This window comes from Diabrotica undecimpunctata, chromosome 6 (assembly GCF_040954645.1).
Source record: "Diabrotica undecimpunctata isolate CICGRU chromosome 6, icDiaUnde3, whole genome shotgun sequence".
Lineage (NCBI taxonomy): Eukaryota > Metazoa > Arthropoda > Insecta > Coleoptera > Chrysomelidae > Diabrotica > Diabrotica undecimpunctata.
In genome coordinates this window covers 27,010,710-27,027,019 of record NC_092808.1, presented here as the reverse complement: position 1 = coordinate 27,027,019, position 16,310 = coordinate 27,010,710, and the positions used below count along the sequence as shown (strand labels likewise).

Below are 16,310 nucleotides of genomic sequence, written 5' to 3'. Positions count from 1 at the left end.
TCGTTGATGTCTGCAATCAGTTTACCATTATCAACTTTAAATATCCCAATAGTTTGCTTGCTTTTTGGTATTTGTTAGTTCTTTTGTATTGTACCTATGCATACTATACCAAAACCTACTAAAATATTGAAAAAAAGGGACAAAAGCAAGTAGAAAGAATAGTTAGCTAGGAAAGAGGTTCCAACATACCAATGGAATGTGCATTTTCAGTGACTGGAAACTGCATTCCTCCATTTTATCTGTTTCCTCGAAAAAGATTAGCTGCCCAGATCTACATTATTAAGATAGGCACCTCCAGTAGCTGTATATTTAGCTAATGAATCTGGTTGGATCGATAATAAGAAAGTAATAAAAAAGATTTAGATCATTTTATAGAGCATTCGAAGCCGAATGCAGCCACTTGTAACATTTTTTGGGCCATTCAAAGCTCAGTATGCGATTTCTACATGACAAGTCATAAAGGAGGACTGATCACAATATACGACGTGGTGCAATTAAGCGGCAGAGCATTCTAGAAAGTGGCTACAGTAGATAAAGCTGACAAAGGTTTTAAAAGAAGTGAAGAAACTAGTACATTAACAAAAACATCTATTTTAAATGTTCTTCAACCAAATGAACCAGGGCCAAGTTCATCAGAATTTAGTACAGCACCGGGTTCGTCGAAAGCAGAAGTTGCCCATTCTTCATTATTTGTAGAAGTATTACAAATCGTATCGCCAGTTGCAGTTTCAGACAAAAAAAATAAGAAGAGGCAAAGTAAGAGAAAAGAAAATTTCACAATCATTACTAACACACCTATTAAGGATGTTTCAGAAGAAAACCTAATTATAATAGTCTCCTCTTTTTATACCGCTCGCGGCTTTGGAAGTATAGCAGGGTAGTCTGCTATATCTAGGGCCTACGGTATACAAGGAAGGTAACATGGCCAGTGCTACGCTTCAACCGCCTATTATTACCCCTGGTTTTACCCAATGTACTCATTTTTTTTAGGCTGAGTCGACCTGGGGCCTATAGACATTTTTAAAAATGTCTAGTTGTTCTTGCCGGCGGTAGGATTCGAACTCCGGACCACCGGCATGCGAGGCAAGCATCCTACCGCTTGCGCTATGCAGGCCCTGTGGCTAGTTCTAAAGATATCTACTAATATGATTATTTCTGATATTAGTATATAAGTTTAAGTTAGGTATTTATTGGTAACTTTTATATGTTAAAACTCCCACGTCTGACCTATCTTTTTTCGTGTTTATCTTGTTTTCCACAAATGTTGGTACTTTTGTCATGTGTTTTTATTATTCTTTTATTTTACTCTTTACTGCTAGAGCTAAAGCTGCTTATGCCTTCTTTATATTTTTATTTTACGTTTTGTCTATTGTCTCTTTGGAGTTTTTTGCAATAGCCCACATTTCGAAGGCTTTCGGTTATCTCACAGAGTTTATATTTCCCTGTACCCAGAAACGCTGGAGTTTTCTACATGCTCTTGTATTAACCTCAGGTGTAAAATCGATTGTTATTTAGCAGATAAGTTAATAAAATATAAATTACAATTCTTTCTTCTATAATTATTAATATTACTATCTCTAACGTACAAAGGCCATAGCTATTTTTTCAACAAGTTCCAATTACTTGATAGTTAATTGAACATTACAATATTGGAAAAAATCTTAGTCCATCGGGAGTTAAAAAATATTAATATTTAACACAATCTATATTTTTAGGGTTTGTCAGTGGTAGATATAAACGAGAATATAGGTCAAAATGCAGTCGAAATGCTTAAACAAGAATTCGGACCAAAAGTAATTTTTATTAAAACTGATATTTCTGATTACAAAAGTTTTGAAAGTAAGTAGGTATTTTAGTTGCATTTACGTAATCGTTATAAATTTAGGCGAAAAAATTATATTTAAAACCAGAGGAGAAAAAGAGAAAGTGACTCATTCAATAACCGTTTTTAGGCCTGCACTAAAAGGTCATTTTGAACATCTTATGTAATTAAATATATTAAAAAGTAGTTTTGAATTTTTCCATAAATTATTTGTTTGTGTTTTTTTTATTAATAAATTATTTTTCTTTTTTTATTTGTTACATTATTACATTGATTACCGGATAATCAGTAATGGTGAAATTCAGTCATGGCTTATTTAAAATTTGTAAAAATTTAGACATCTAATTAACAATTGCTTTGAAAAATGAAAATATCTCACAAACTAATATATTTAGATATAGGGAATGTTAAATAAAAATTGAAGTATGGTAGTGGTACTGTTCGATCGTGTCATAAAGTACAGAGTGTTCTATTTAAAATTACTGAGAAAATAATGTGCTTGCATTTTGACTCACCCTGTATTCGATATAAAGAAAATTAGCTATTTTTTATTATTTTGACAATCAATCAATCAAAGAATAATTCTGCAGCAATAAATCATTGTTATTGTGGTTCTTTTTAATTATACAGGGAGTTGAACTCATTACGATTTATATTAAAAATTGGTTATAACTTTGGAAATACTTTGTAAATAACATAATAAAACTCTATATTATTGTGATGACGAAGTGAAGTAGATTTTGAATAAAAAAATGAAATACAGGGTGTCCTATTAAAAAAAAAAACATAAGTTTGGTCTGCCACTATATTATCGAACATCCTGCAATATTCTAACCAATTTTATAATATGAAACTCCGTCTTCGGTAAGTGCTGGGTGAATTAAGCAGCTCTGTAAATTCCGGTACCGGTCGCAAGCCCGGATAAAGAAGGAAGTTGAGGCGATGGGCTAGCCCCTTGTCAAAAGAAATAAATGCTAAAATTTCGAATAAAAGCCTCAGAATACAAATGATGGATCAAAACAAAGACGACTAATGCAACGAAAAAGGAAAATGATATTGGCTACATGAAATTTACAAGGACTTAGAACCAAACAATCAGAAGTATTTAAAGAATTAGCGGAAAAAAATAGATATATGTATTTTCACCGAGATCAAGAAAAAGGGAAAAGGAAATGAAGAGATAGGAGAATATATACATATCTACAGTGGAGTAAATAAAGATAACAAAGCTAAGAGACGAGTCTCTATTGCCATTCGAAAAAAACTTAAAAACAATAATAAATCGTGCACTGAAGTAAATGAACAACTGCTAATACTGGAAATGAAAAAGAATGGGCACAAGATCGTAATTGTCGGAGTGTATGCCCTAAAAGAAGATGCAGATCCAGAAAGTAAAGACGATTTCTACAACAAGATGAATGAAATACTCTCTCAAGTTAAAGAAAACTGTGAAATCTTTATACTAGGAGATTTAAACGGCAGAGTAGGGAGAGAAGAAAATAACAGAGTCGTAGGAAGATATGGGGAACAAATAACCAATGACAAACAAGAGATCAAAATCGGTAAAGCAGCAGGACCTGGAGAGATCCCAATTGAGTTGGTAAAGTATGGACCAAAAATATTACATGAGATGTTGGTTCAACTGTTTAACAAATGCTTAAAAGGACAAAATATCCCTGATGATTGGAATTTGGATACATCAGCCCAATATGCAAAAAAGGGGATAAACGCAAATACTCTAATTATAGAAATAATAAAATAATAAAAGAAAGAATAGAATCAGAATATAAAGACATAGAAGAACAAAATGGATTTCGTGTAGGAAGATCATACACTGAACGAATATACATTCGTTCTGCAGCAGGTAATCGAAAAACGAAAGGCAATGAGTCTATCTACCCACCTATTATTTTTAGATTTAGAGAAGGCATACGATACGGTACCTTTGAAAAAATAGTTTTATACATTGAGGAAAGTAGGTCTCAGTAGAGAGTATGTGGATGCTATCGCAAATATATACAAAACTGCAAGAAGTGTCGTTAAACAAGGATACTTTATATCTAAATCTTTTCCAAGAACAAAGAGGCTTAAACAGGGATGTCTATCTCCGACCTTATTTAAAATACATATTCAATCATCGCTAGAGCTGTGAAGGAAACAAGTATCTGGAATGGGAGTAAACATAGGCGGTGGTAAATATCTAACAACTTTATTTTTCGCACATGGTCAGGTAATCGTAGCGAATGATGAGGAAGACATGGACTATATGTTTAGAAAACTAAAGAAAGAGATAATAAAGAAGATCCAGAGTTAGAAATTAGAAACACAAAAACATGCAATGAATATAAATATCTCGGATCTATAATAACTAAAGAAGGCACTACCAAAAGAGACATCGAAAACAGAACGCAGAAGGGAAAAAAAGCGGTAAACATTCTAAACTCTCTACTATGGTCTAAAGATATTAGACAAGAAACGAAATTGACAATCTATCGAACCTTGGTACAGCCTATTATGACTTATGGGGCAGAAGTTTGGCAGATCACGAAAAAAGATAGAAAAAGAATAGAAGAAGTAGAAATAGATTTTCTAAGGAGAGCGTGTGGTGTATCCAAAAAAGTTCATATCAGGAATAAAGATATTAGAAGTAGGACAAATACTGTATATTCCAGTGTAGACAGAATCGAAACGAGACAATATTAGTATGGTATGGTCACGTGAAGTGAATGAATGAAGATAGATGGCCAAAGAAAGCTTTAAATTACATACCACAAAAAAGAAGAAGGAGGGGAAGGCCTTCATGGTCCAGTTCCCTGGGAAGAAAATGTACGGCACATAGTCGAAATGCGAGAAGCGGCAGAGGCTTATATATATATATATATATATATATATATATATATATATATATATATATATATATATATATATATATATAATAATATGATCCTCAAAGTTGTCTACAATTTTTTGTTATTTACTTTTATTGCTATCTATTATTATACCGGATCTATTGAGCTCTATTTCACAAATCAATCACCCTATATATACGACCTATTTAAAATAATTTACATACTCGTATTAAAATTAAATTATTTTAGCAATTTTATATTAATTGTTAATTTATTAAATTAAAATGATTATATTGAAAATGTACATAATTTGAAAAATTTGTTTATAACTTTAATTTTTTTGAACACAATCACAAAGGTCAACCCTCCATGGAAACTCCAGTACGTGTCACATACAACAGCTAAAACCACAAACCCCGGACAGGATCAAAGGATCCTAAAGAGAGACAATTATTTTGATACGTTTTACACCCATCTACACCCATTCTAATAAAGAGTACCTACCCTACTATAACAATGATTGAATAAATCATTAGATTTTCTTTAAAGATTTTTTTTAATTTCGAGAATTAAAATGTAATAATTATAACAATAATTACCTTCATAAAGTTGGGACATAATAATAAAACTCCAACTAAAGTCGGGAGCCAATTGTTTTTCGCTCGAAATACGATCATAAATGAGAGTTATTTAAGCTAAACGTTGGTTGGACCTTTAAATTTGCCATTTTTTTAGACAGCTGGGTGTGTATCGCCTAATTTCCATTATAAAACTTTAATTTATATTTAAAAATTTCACTAATTTAGATAATCTCATGTACTAAAATATACTACAATAGAGGTATATAAAGCTAAAACTAATTATATAAATATACATGTTGCAAACAGTCGTTATTTTGAATTTTGTGATATATTATTGCTCTGGATAAATAACGCGGGCAAAGCATGCAGCAAACTTTACTATCGATCGGGATATGGCTTCGTTTAAATGAAACTCGATTCAGCCAGTTAAAATAGATAGCAATGTATTAAATTAAGTACTAACAACAAATTAAGTTGGTCCCGTAAATTCTTATTAATTTTATAATTTGTTTGTTACCTGTATATGTATTTTTTATATAAAATTTTATTCTTCTTCAACAGATGCCTTTAAAGTTTCCCTGGAACATTATAAAAATATTGACATACTGTTTAATAATGCAGGTATACATAATGATATGGAATATTCAAAGGAGATTGACGTCAATGTAGTAAGTATAATTGCAGTATATCAGGTAATTTATTTCCTTTGTTTTTTAGTTTACTTTAATTAAGGATATCTGACGAATAGAAAATTAGTAAAAAAGTCAATCTAATTGTTCTAATTAACTTACGTTAGGGAATTGGTAGCATAAAATACACATTTCTCCTAACAGAAAACCACCAACCAGTTGATGACTCTCTGTCCGAAATATGTGTGTGAATAGATTTTGTTCCCTTCGCCGGCTGAGCATCCGAGAGTTCTGGCCACCGAGCCCATGCTTGTCGCAAATGACCTCGACGTTCAGGTTTCGCGAAAAGATCCTCATATATCCTGATTAAAGGGCGTGAGCCTAAGTCGCTTGTATAGATTAAATAAAATGAATTGGAATGCTTGACAGAAGTATCAGTATTCGCTTGATAATTGAATTAAAAATGATTTAGACAGAACGTACTTTTTTTCCACACCGCGCTCTGTGTTTGACGAGTTATGACCATTCGACTCCACATTTCAATGTCTTACTTACTGGAGGTCTGATAAGATCTGCTTCGCCGAACTAGACTATAACTCAGCACTACACGTCCGTGCTTCTTACCCGACCCAGTATCTCACTGGGACGGTCTTATAAGACCCGTTTTGTTGAACTAGCTTATAACTTGGCATCACACCTCCGCTCTGCTCTCTCTTTCATCCTCCTGCACTGATACTGGGCAGAACAAAGGCGGTGCTATTATATGTCATTAGGCTTCACTTGTCCTATGGATCCTAGTGTACGTGACTTAAGCCCCCCGTATGCCCATCAGTCTTTTTTTCTAGGATATCGGTCACCCATCATCACAAACTACCATTCTGTGATAGTCACATGTGATGCTAGTTCCTACTTTTTTTGGGCTACCCCCTGTGTGTCTAACTTAATTTTTTGTCATTCTTCACTAATCCTGGTCTTTAATATATCCTGTGATTTGGTGTTTTGACCGTCTATGTACTTCTTCTTACGTTTTCATCGTAGTTTGTCAACTCACTTAATTTTTTATTTGAATAATCTCTCAGGCTATTAAAGATTTCGTATGCCCCTTCGTCCATTATTCGCAGGATTCTTTTTTGATTTTAATCCCTGTATACCTACCTTAGCGGTACGTATTTGGGTATTTCTAAATCGTCTCTGGTAATCTGATTCTGTGTTGTTTGAATCTTTTTTTTTGTTGGTTTTGTAAGTGCCCATGCTGCTGAAACATACTCCAATGTTGGCAGAATTATGCTTGTTTGCCATTCTAATCTCTGTGTTAAATCTCAACTTGCTTTTCCTGTCTATCAGCGAAGAGAGTTGACTCTTTAGAGCTTTCGCTTAGAGCATTACTCCGAGATACTTTGCTTGGTTGGTCCATTCTGTTGCAGTGTTAGATATCATATTTTTCATGATTGGTCTACATTTCCTTTGTTGGTATATGACGGCCTGTATTTTAGTATAATTTTCCACTGAATACACCATCTTAGTAGTCGGTTTAAGGTCCTTTGTAAGTGACTAGTTTATAAGTCTTTCTTCTGCTAGCTGCTATGGCTTTATCGTCAAAATATAGGCTTAATAACGATCCGGGTTCAGTTGTTGTATCTGCTGTGTATATAGTATACAACAAAGACGACAAAACCGCTCTCTGCGGCACACCTGACTCCAAGATTCCTTGGTCAGTGCAAAATCGTATGAAGCAAGAAGACGTGTCATCACTTCACTGTACCTATAATCATGCATTTTATATAGCAGACTTTCGTGCCAGACTCGGTGAAATGCTTTGCTGATATCTAAAAAGACAGCTGTTGTATACATTTTCTCATTGAACCCTTTCGTTCGTGAAACCTGTAGCTCGCATGTGCTACAGGTACTGTTCCGAACCCAAACTGCGCTTCCAAAATAGTTCCAATAGCCTCTGATTGTTTCTTGAGTCTCGTTAGGATGATTTTTCTGGCGATCTTACTTATTGAAGATAATAGACTTATCGGTTTATAATTTTGTGTTTTGCCATTTTCCACATATTTTTGATTAATACTATCGCTTTCGACAGCAGATTTTTGAGAGCTCCATTTGTGACGTTATCTGGCTCTGGTGCTTTCTTTGTGTTGGTCATTTTTAAACGTTGTGGTATTTCATCAGGGGAGGTATGTGTTAAGCTTAGTCTTCCCTTTTTTCTTCTTAAAGTTCTTGCTCCTCTTTCCACTTCTACTGTAAGTCTAGGTTTTCATTGGCATGAAAGTTATTTCTACATCCCATTTCCAGCGTATCTTTCATGATTTCTGGTTTTTTCTTCTTCGGTATACACAATTCCTTTTTGTCCGTGTAGAGATAACATTGGTTTTCTGTTATTTCCTAGCATTTTTGGAAGCTTCTATAAGAGGTTTACAAGTTTAGAAGTTCTATGTTATAGAGCGCAGATTTATTTGGATTTAGTTCTTGGATATAGTAGTCCCAATTTTCATTCCCATGGTTTTCCAGTTGCTCCTAACTTCCCTATTCAGTTTATTAGCAATTCTTTTGTCTTCTTGGTTCTATGTTCTGATATCTCTTTTTTTTTTTATTTTTCTCTCTAATAAGGTCTTTTAGTTCATCGCTAATATCTCTAAATCAACCTTTTGGAGTTGTGGTTTCTTCTTCTATGGTGCTGGCATCGATAGCATTTTGTATTTTGTGTTCTGGTTTAACCACACTTTCTTTTAGTTCTGTTATGTAATTAATTGTGGGTATTGCTCTGATGTTTTTGCTCACAATTTTTCTAAAATTTGGCCAACCTGTTGTCTTTTTCTTGTAAGGCTGCAAATAGTCTATTATTATTGCGCCTCGGGTCAGAACGATTAAGTTGTGTGTAAAGTCGCCTTCATTTAGAAAATGTATTTCATATTATTGACCCAGCTGGAAGACCTACTGAAGAACTAAAATATAAATTCCTTTATAATTCTTTTTCACCGGTTTGAAAATTCTATAAAAATCTAAGGATCATGGATCATCAATTAGGCAATGAATAATGATATTGGATTGCTTGAAGTGACCGAAGTGAAAGTTTTGTGTTTTTTGGTAGTGTTGTTTTACCAGCTTTTTTTTATAAACGACAATTTAATTGTTCAGTTTTTGAGCACTAGACTCACATTATGGATAAGATTCCATGAGTATTTTTTTAAGTGAATGTAATAGTACCGATTTTTACAAAAACTGGTTTTATTTTTAGGTTTCTTTAGTCTTTATTTGCCATTATCTCAAAATGTCAATTTTTCACTATATATATATATATATATATATATATATATATATATGTATATATATATATATACACCAATATTTATTATGTTCATATTAAACAAAATTGTATTTTAAATTAGGACTATATACATCATCTACTGCATTGTACTATAACTGGTAGAGTTGATGTCAAGTATAATTAACATAGTTGTTACATACATTGTCTTATATATTATAATATAATGCTTATCTTAATTTTATCATTTTTTGTTCTCATACTTTTAGAAAGGCACAATGAATGGTGTAATTCTCGGAATAGAAAAATATCTAAAACACCACAGATCAGGCGAAGAAGGCGTTATTGTGAATACGTCTTCTATAGCTGGATTAGAAGCAACATTGCTACCGACATATTCAGCAACTAAGTTTGCAGTGAATGGAATAACAATAAACTGGGGAACCAAACTGCATTATGATGATAGCAAAGTTAGAGTTTTTGGTATCTGTCCTGGGTATACAGATACAGAAATAAATACTAATGTGGAATTGAAAAAATTTAGACCGTCCTTAAGAAAAGCTTGGGCTGATTATTCACCATATTTCGACATGTTTAAGCAAAGGTATGTTTTAGATTTTTAACGTAAGCAGGAACTATATATTTATGTTCTTCTTCATGTGCGATGCTCTTTGTGAACATTATGCTCCCTCCCCACTATTGACGTAGGTTTGTTAACTACGATGTTCTGCGATCTAGGTCTCTACTGCCTCTACTACTGTCGTCTATTTTGCCTTTTACGATATTTTGTATTAAAACATATTATTGTTGTACATATTCAAAATATATCCGAAATATTTCAAATTTGCGTTTTCCTATAATGAATATAATTCCTAGTTATGTTTAATCCACTTAATTATGTAATATCCTTTCTTTCATCCTTTTAATATACATTCTGAATTTCTCGCCAAAATTTTTCAGTCATCTTTGGGACAAAAGCGTAACCAATTACTTGCATAATGTGCATAATTTTTTACAATATACCTGATAACCAACAATGGCGATTGCTCCTCAGAAATCAAGCGTAGACCAGCAATGGCCCGAACCGCTAAATTGATTAAAATATGAAAAGACCGAACAAGAATAAGGAATACTAAGCTGAGGTTTGTTACTGAAATATGCAGCTGAAACATGGACTCTTAAAATAATTAATAAAATTAAGATCGAAGCCTTCAAAATGTGGGTCTATATATAAATTCTATACGTGTCCTGGACAGAACATGGAACCAACCTGTCAATTCTGGAAGAGCTTCATATAAAAGACAGGCTACCAAAAAAAGTAAACCGAGCATACTTAATTTACTTTGGCCACATAGCTAGAAGCACGGGGACCATAAAACTATTAATGATAGCAGGAAAGGTAGAAGGCTGAAGAACAAGAGGAGGATCTCCAACACGATGGGCAGACCAAATGAAAACTCTGGTGGGAAAATCCCTACATGAAGACGTCCATATGACACATGATCGCAGCCAATGGAGACAGCGGCCTATTTAGAATGTCTACACGCCCTGACATGTTTCTTGTGTACATTAGCGTTTCTGTATGATGATAATTTAACAGTTTTTTGATATTCTGGAAGTGTGAGCCCGCCCAAAATGAATACCATCCTAATTAAAAAAAACTTATTCGTGATTTGAGAGCATATTTGGACTGAAAATTAACATTTCTATAGCATCATGTTATACTTCATGTTTATGCAAAACAACGGAAAACCACATTCTTTCTTAAAGTTAAAAGTTCTTCTTTAAAGTTCTTTCTTAAACCACAAAACTTTCTTAATAAAAAATCATGGTAAAGGCTTATAAATACAACAACCCCAAGTACAGGAATTCCATAAATGAGACACTAACGCAAAGAATCTTTCGAATAGCTATAAACATAAATAAATTATTTAACGAGCAGAAAATAGATACATGGAATAAAATAAGCACGTATTGTAACGGTATAATTTGCATACCATATTGAATATCACTTACAGGGAGTTGAAAGTGCGGACTGAGCAATTCTTGGGCTGAAGATAGGATAAGCAAACAAACCGAAACGTTTGCGAACGGCCACTCTTGGTTTGGTTGGAGATGAGTCGTAAGTAAGTGAATACAAGAGGGACTGGATGGGATAACTACAAAGAAAAAATGCAACTAAAATTATTGTATACAGACCAGAAATATTTATATTATCCATCTTACCTCTACCTCTAAAAACCTCTAAAAATCATAAGAACAGGCTAAATTTTGCTGAGACTTTGACATTTTGGGACAAATCATGCAAATTTGCATAAAAAAAGATGCAAAAAAGTTTACCACTCCTACTTCCAGGTTTTCTCCTAAAACCTGCCATCGTAGAGAGGAAAACGGAAAACAGCGATTACAGAATCTGTACACCATAGGAAAAAAAATTAAATAAAAAAAAAAGCTGTTACTACTGTCAGGAAATGACTTACAGGGGTAGAATCTTTCTGTTTAATGATAAATCTTCTTTAAGAATATGAGGAGATTCACAAATAATACATTGAAACGTTATTTTACCAAATTGCATAGATATTTTTGAAGAAGGGGTAGTTTCCACCCTTTAAAAATTTAAAGCGCACCCCGGCAACTTGTAGATTTTGAAGTAAAGAGAAGTAGACATTCTTTATTTTATCGCTGATGATTGGAATATCTGTTTCTGTGTTGCATTGTAATATTTGTTCCAGTATTATCAACAATTTTTTATATAACATTAAATAAATAATATCTATATTTTGCTAAAATCAATTATTATGTTAATATAATAACAATAAACATTTCATTTTAGCGCAGAATTTGTTGCTGAAGAGGCAATCAAGTTATTGTCGCAAGCTCCTAATGGAAGTCTGTGGGTTATAGAACACACTTCGCCAGCTTATCAAGTTATTTGGCCGAGAAAAAATAATGATGATAATGATAAAAAGTTTATTAGTAATTTGTAATTTTATACATAAACTTTGAGAAATTATTTCCTAGGGATACTTTAGAGTTTCTCAAATATCTAAAATATATTGAATATAATTAAATCATCCCACTGTATAAATTTTTGTATGTATACTAAAAATAATAAAGGTGCTAACTTGCTCTAAGTTCTCGTTGGAATGAATTAACTCTATGTCAAAATAAATAAACATGCAATAAAGAACCTAGTTTTAGTTTTATACGAAGAAAATATGCAATTAATTTTTAGTTAATCTTATTCACCTTTAATCATGATTAAATTTTACAGGCTGTATAATATATATAAAATAATAATAGTATTACACGCCGTATAGTATACATCACCAGAGAAGTTAAACGAGCTAATTAAAAACAGCTCGCCGAGAAAAGCACCTGGACCAGATAAAATAACAAACAGGACTCTAAAGTACTTATCGGCCAGAGTAATAGTATTGCTGACGAACATAATCAATGCGATGCTAAGATTCAAGAAATTTCCAAACCGATGGAAAGAGGCCCATGTTATTATGATACCTAAGCCAGAAAAAGACAGTACATTCCCGAAAAACTACAGGCCAATAAGCTTATCACCCTCAAGTTTCAGGGTTCGTATAAGTGCTGTCCGAGCTCGGAAAACCGAAGGCTGGAGTACCACAGGGAGCAGTCCCATCACCTCTGGTGTACACAATATACACAGCCGACGTTCCTAGAACACGAGGTACTTTACTATAGTGTCGTTACATATACGAAGTCTATATGCCGACGACACAACGATAGCGGCCAAACAACAAAACATAGACATAGCGGTAAACAACCTACAAAAAGCGTTAGACGATTTCGAAGAGTAGAGTTTAAAATGGAAAATCGCCTTAAACTTAGAAAAAACGCAGGCAGTGCTCTTTAAAAAGAGGCACAAGTGACAGTGCAAAACAACCACATCAAGGGGAAAGGCGAAGCAAAATACCTAGGAGTCATCATGAATAAAGGATTAACGTTCAAAAACACGTAGACGCCACAATAGAAAAAGCAAACATAGCAAAAGCGTCAATAAGAGGACTCGCAAGAAGAAGAAAAAGATTAATAAATAGTATAATTCTTCATATACTAACAGATGCATCTCTCGCATGGGGACACATATGCATTACTACAAAAAAGAAAATACAAGCGAGTGACTGAAATAATGAAAGATAAAGCCAGGACAAAGTTCGCAAACCATCCAAGTCACATAATGCGAGAGATCATGAGATACGACGCTTTCCATCGATGGAAGCACAAAAAACCTAAACAACAAATAGTGGAAAAAAATAAAATAAAACCAGAGAGAAAACAAACAAAAATACCAGAGAGAAAACAAAAAATCACCGGAGAGAAAATATAACAAAAACAATAACAACACACAAAAGCGGATAGTTCGTAGCTCTATAAAATCGTGGACAACCGCAACACAGTGTAGGTCCAGGTAATTTGATTATTTTATATACATACACTAATTATAATTTTATGTTTCAGGACATCCTACAAAAAAAAAATTACAAAAAACACAAAAAACGGCTACGGCGACCAAAAAAATGACAAAAGTACTATCAAAAACTGGCGAAAGCCACAAAAAAATATTAACAAAAACCATAAAAACCTGGGCAACTAGGGCCCAACCCCTTGAGCACCAAGTCTCCGAACTGAACCTAGCCCTGTGACCCAAATATGCAATTTTAGATTCGCGGATAAATCACATGAAGATAACAAGAATAAAGCGACTAACGCTGGCCTGAATTTTAATTGAATAAGATACTATGTTGGAGTTCTATTACCCAGAACTCCCACATAAAGAGCATTTGGCTAATATTTATGCCGCATATCACGTATCAGAGTGTTATAGGGGAGCAAGGGATGGTCTGGAGTATTGGAGGACTGTGGAGTGACTCCTGCTTTTAAGTCGAGTTAATACACCTCGCTCTATTGAATTGTTACACCCGACGGTAATTCTTAGGGGTGAAAATGGTCTCACCGAAAATTAAATTGTTTGCTTGCTTGCTTAATCCCATATAAATGTAATATTTAAATCAAATAATTATATCCGACAAACAACCAGTTTGACAATTTTGGCGAAACTTATGCCCGATTGCCCGATTCTTCGTTTTCATATTGAATCGTGAGTCAAATATTTGCGAAAGCAAACCGCGTAGTAAGGAATCGAGCGACATTGTCTATTTTTCAGTTGTGACGCAGTTCTGCTTAAATACCGTTTATTAAAGTACTTTTCAAAAGTACTCAGTTTGCAATTTGATACTAATAAATATTACATGAAACGTAATTTACGAGTAGATTACATAATACCCTTGTATAACTATCGTGACAGACAGACTACAGAAAGTTTTGAATGTCCGTTGTCCAACCCACAGTTCTTAATTATGATTTAAGAGTGCAACTGGACACATTTATCAAAGTCGCATTGTTTACCACTCCAATTCATCAAAAAGAGTTTTAAAACTAATTTCTTTTAAAACAAAACTCTGCATGTGTTAAGTGCAGTTCTGGTGAAGTTATTTATTGCTTCGTGATCCAGAAAACACTGTTAGCGTTTTAAGTAACAAGAAAGATTGTTGTTCTTTGTGGTAATAACTTATTTGTATTATATGTGTTACGCTTTAGCAAGTAGTGTCTACAAATTAAATAACGTTTACAATAGGAATAATGCTGGCGGAAATAAAAATATCATATTCTTTAAAAATATTATTTTGAAAACACACTTAATTTATTAATATTCTAGTCGTTTTTGTTGGTAGTTTCTTATAGGTTTTGCATATAATAAACTATAGCAGCTAATTGTCAATAGAGTAAAATTCTAAGTCAGAATACGTAGGCATAGAAGAATAGTGTTTTTAAACGTGGGTTTTTGTGTTTGGTGTTTGCATTAATATTAAACAAAGTAAGCCTATTTCTATTTCAAAAGAATCGCTAATTATATCCGAATACTACGATTTAGTGTTCGAATCTTATATCAAAATGGGTTGCAGAATTTGCTATGTACGAACGAAGCAAAGACCGCAACAGAAATGTATCAACATTTTAAGGATAACACCGTCATCGCTAGCCAAATTCACCTCATTTCCATCAGCAAGCGACCACTACCATGGATGCGCGCTGGAAATAGAACGTCGGTCGAGAGTTTAAAATGCTATGAAGAAGGAGGAAAATTAAGTTTAATCCAGAATATTAATCTAGCAAAAACTTTTACTCCGGACTCTGAGTACTGATCAAAGCTCACTGTTCTTTCCCGCTGCGATCAAGTACCGATCAACCGATTCCGTCCACACCCCTCCAGAAAGACTATTGATCGGCTGCTTTCAATGATACTTTGGGTATTAACTAAAGTGTCGAAGAGTATATATACGTTGGTCACACAATGAACCTAGACAAACATAATTAAACCGCAGAGATCACTAGAAGAATCCAAATACTTGGGCAGTAGTAGAAAGACTCGGTGTTGTGTTGAAAAACAAAAAGATACCAATTAAAAGAAAATGCTATTCAACAATTGTATCCTAACAGTTATGAGTTATGACCTACAGAATGGAGACCGTGGAGAGTTATCAGCCAACAGATTAAGAATAACACAGAGAGCCATCGATCGAGCTATGTTAGGAGTTTTTTTGTCTAAGCATATACGACGAAGAACAAACGACGCTGGAACCGGAAACACCAGCGATTACCACAAGTGAGGAACTTAATATAAATGTAGAGGAAGTTTGGAAAATACACAATAAAACACCGGAAGAATCGAGAACGAGCGAACTAATTCTACTATTCAAAAACGGAGATAAACAACAGCCATAAAACTACAGGGGTATAAACTTGTTAAATACTACACTAAAACTTACAACTAAAATTTTACTAGTGCTAATAAATTAGAGAATAAGTTTAGCAGATGAACAACAGGGTTTTCGTAGTGGAAGATCGTGTAGAGATGCAATATTAGTTATAAAGAAAATTACTGAGAAATCACTAGAGTATAATAGACCAACATTTCTGTGTCTGATTGACCTAAAGAAAGCGTTTGACAGAGTAAGACCCAAAGATGTAATCCATCTTCTGTATAATAGAGAAGTTCCCATAAATATTAGAAAAATTATCGAAAACATCTAAAAAAAAACAACAAAATGGAAGTCAGAGTAGATG

At 33.6% G+C, this 16,310-nt stretch overlaps 1 protein-coding gene across 3 annotated transcripts in view; it reads left to right on the top strand.

Moving 5' to 3' along the window:
* Positions 1 to 12,325, top strand: part of LOC140442611 (15-hydroxyprostaglandin dehydrogenase [NAD(+)]-like) — a 78,835-nt gene extending 66,510 nt beyond the window's left edge. For all 3 annotated transcript variants that reach the window (XM_072533618.1, XM_072533619.1, XM_072533617.1), the window contains exons 2-5: positions 1,716 to 1,839; positions 5,814 to 5,920; positions 9,419 to 9,753; positions 11,983 to 12,325. In XM_072533618.1, coding sequence (XP_072389719.1) covers positions 1,716 to 1,839; positions 5,814 to 5,920; positions 9,419 to 9,753; positions 11,983 to 12,136 — 720 coding nt within the window. In that variant the 3' untranslated portion in view covers positions 12,137 to 12,325. The remainder of the gene's footprint in view (positions 1 to 1,715; positions 1,840 to 5,813; positions 5,921 to 9,418; positions 9,754 to 11,982) is intronic.
* Positions 12,326 to 16,310: the final 3,985 nt, after the last annotated feature.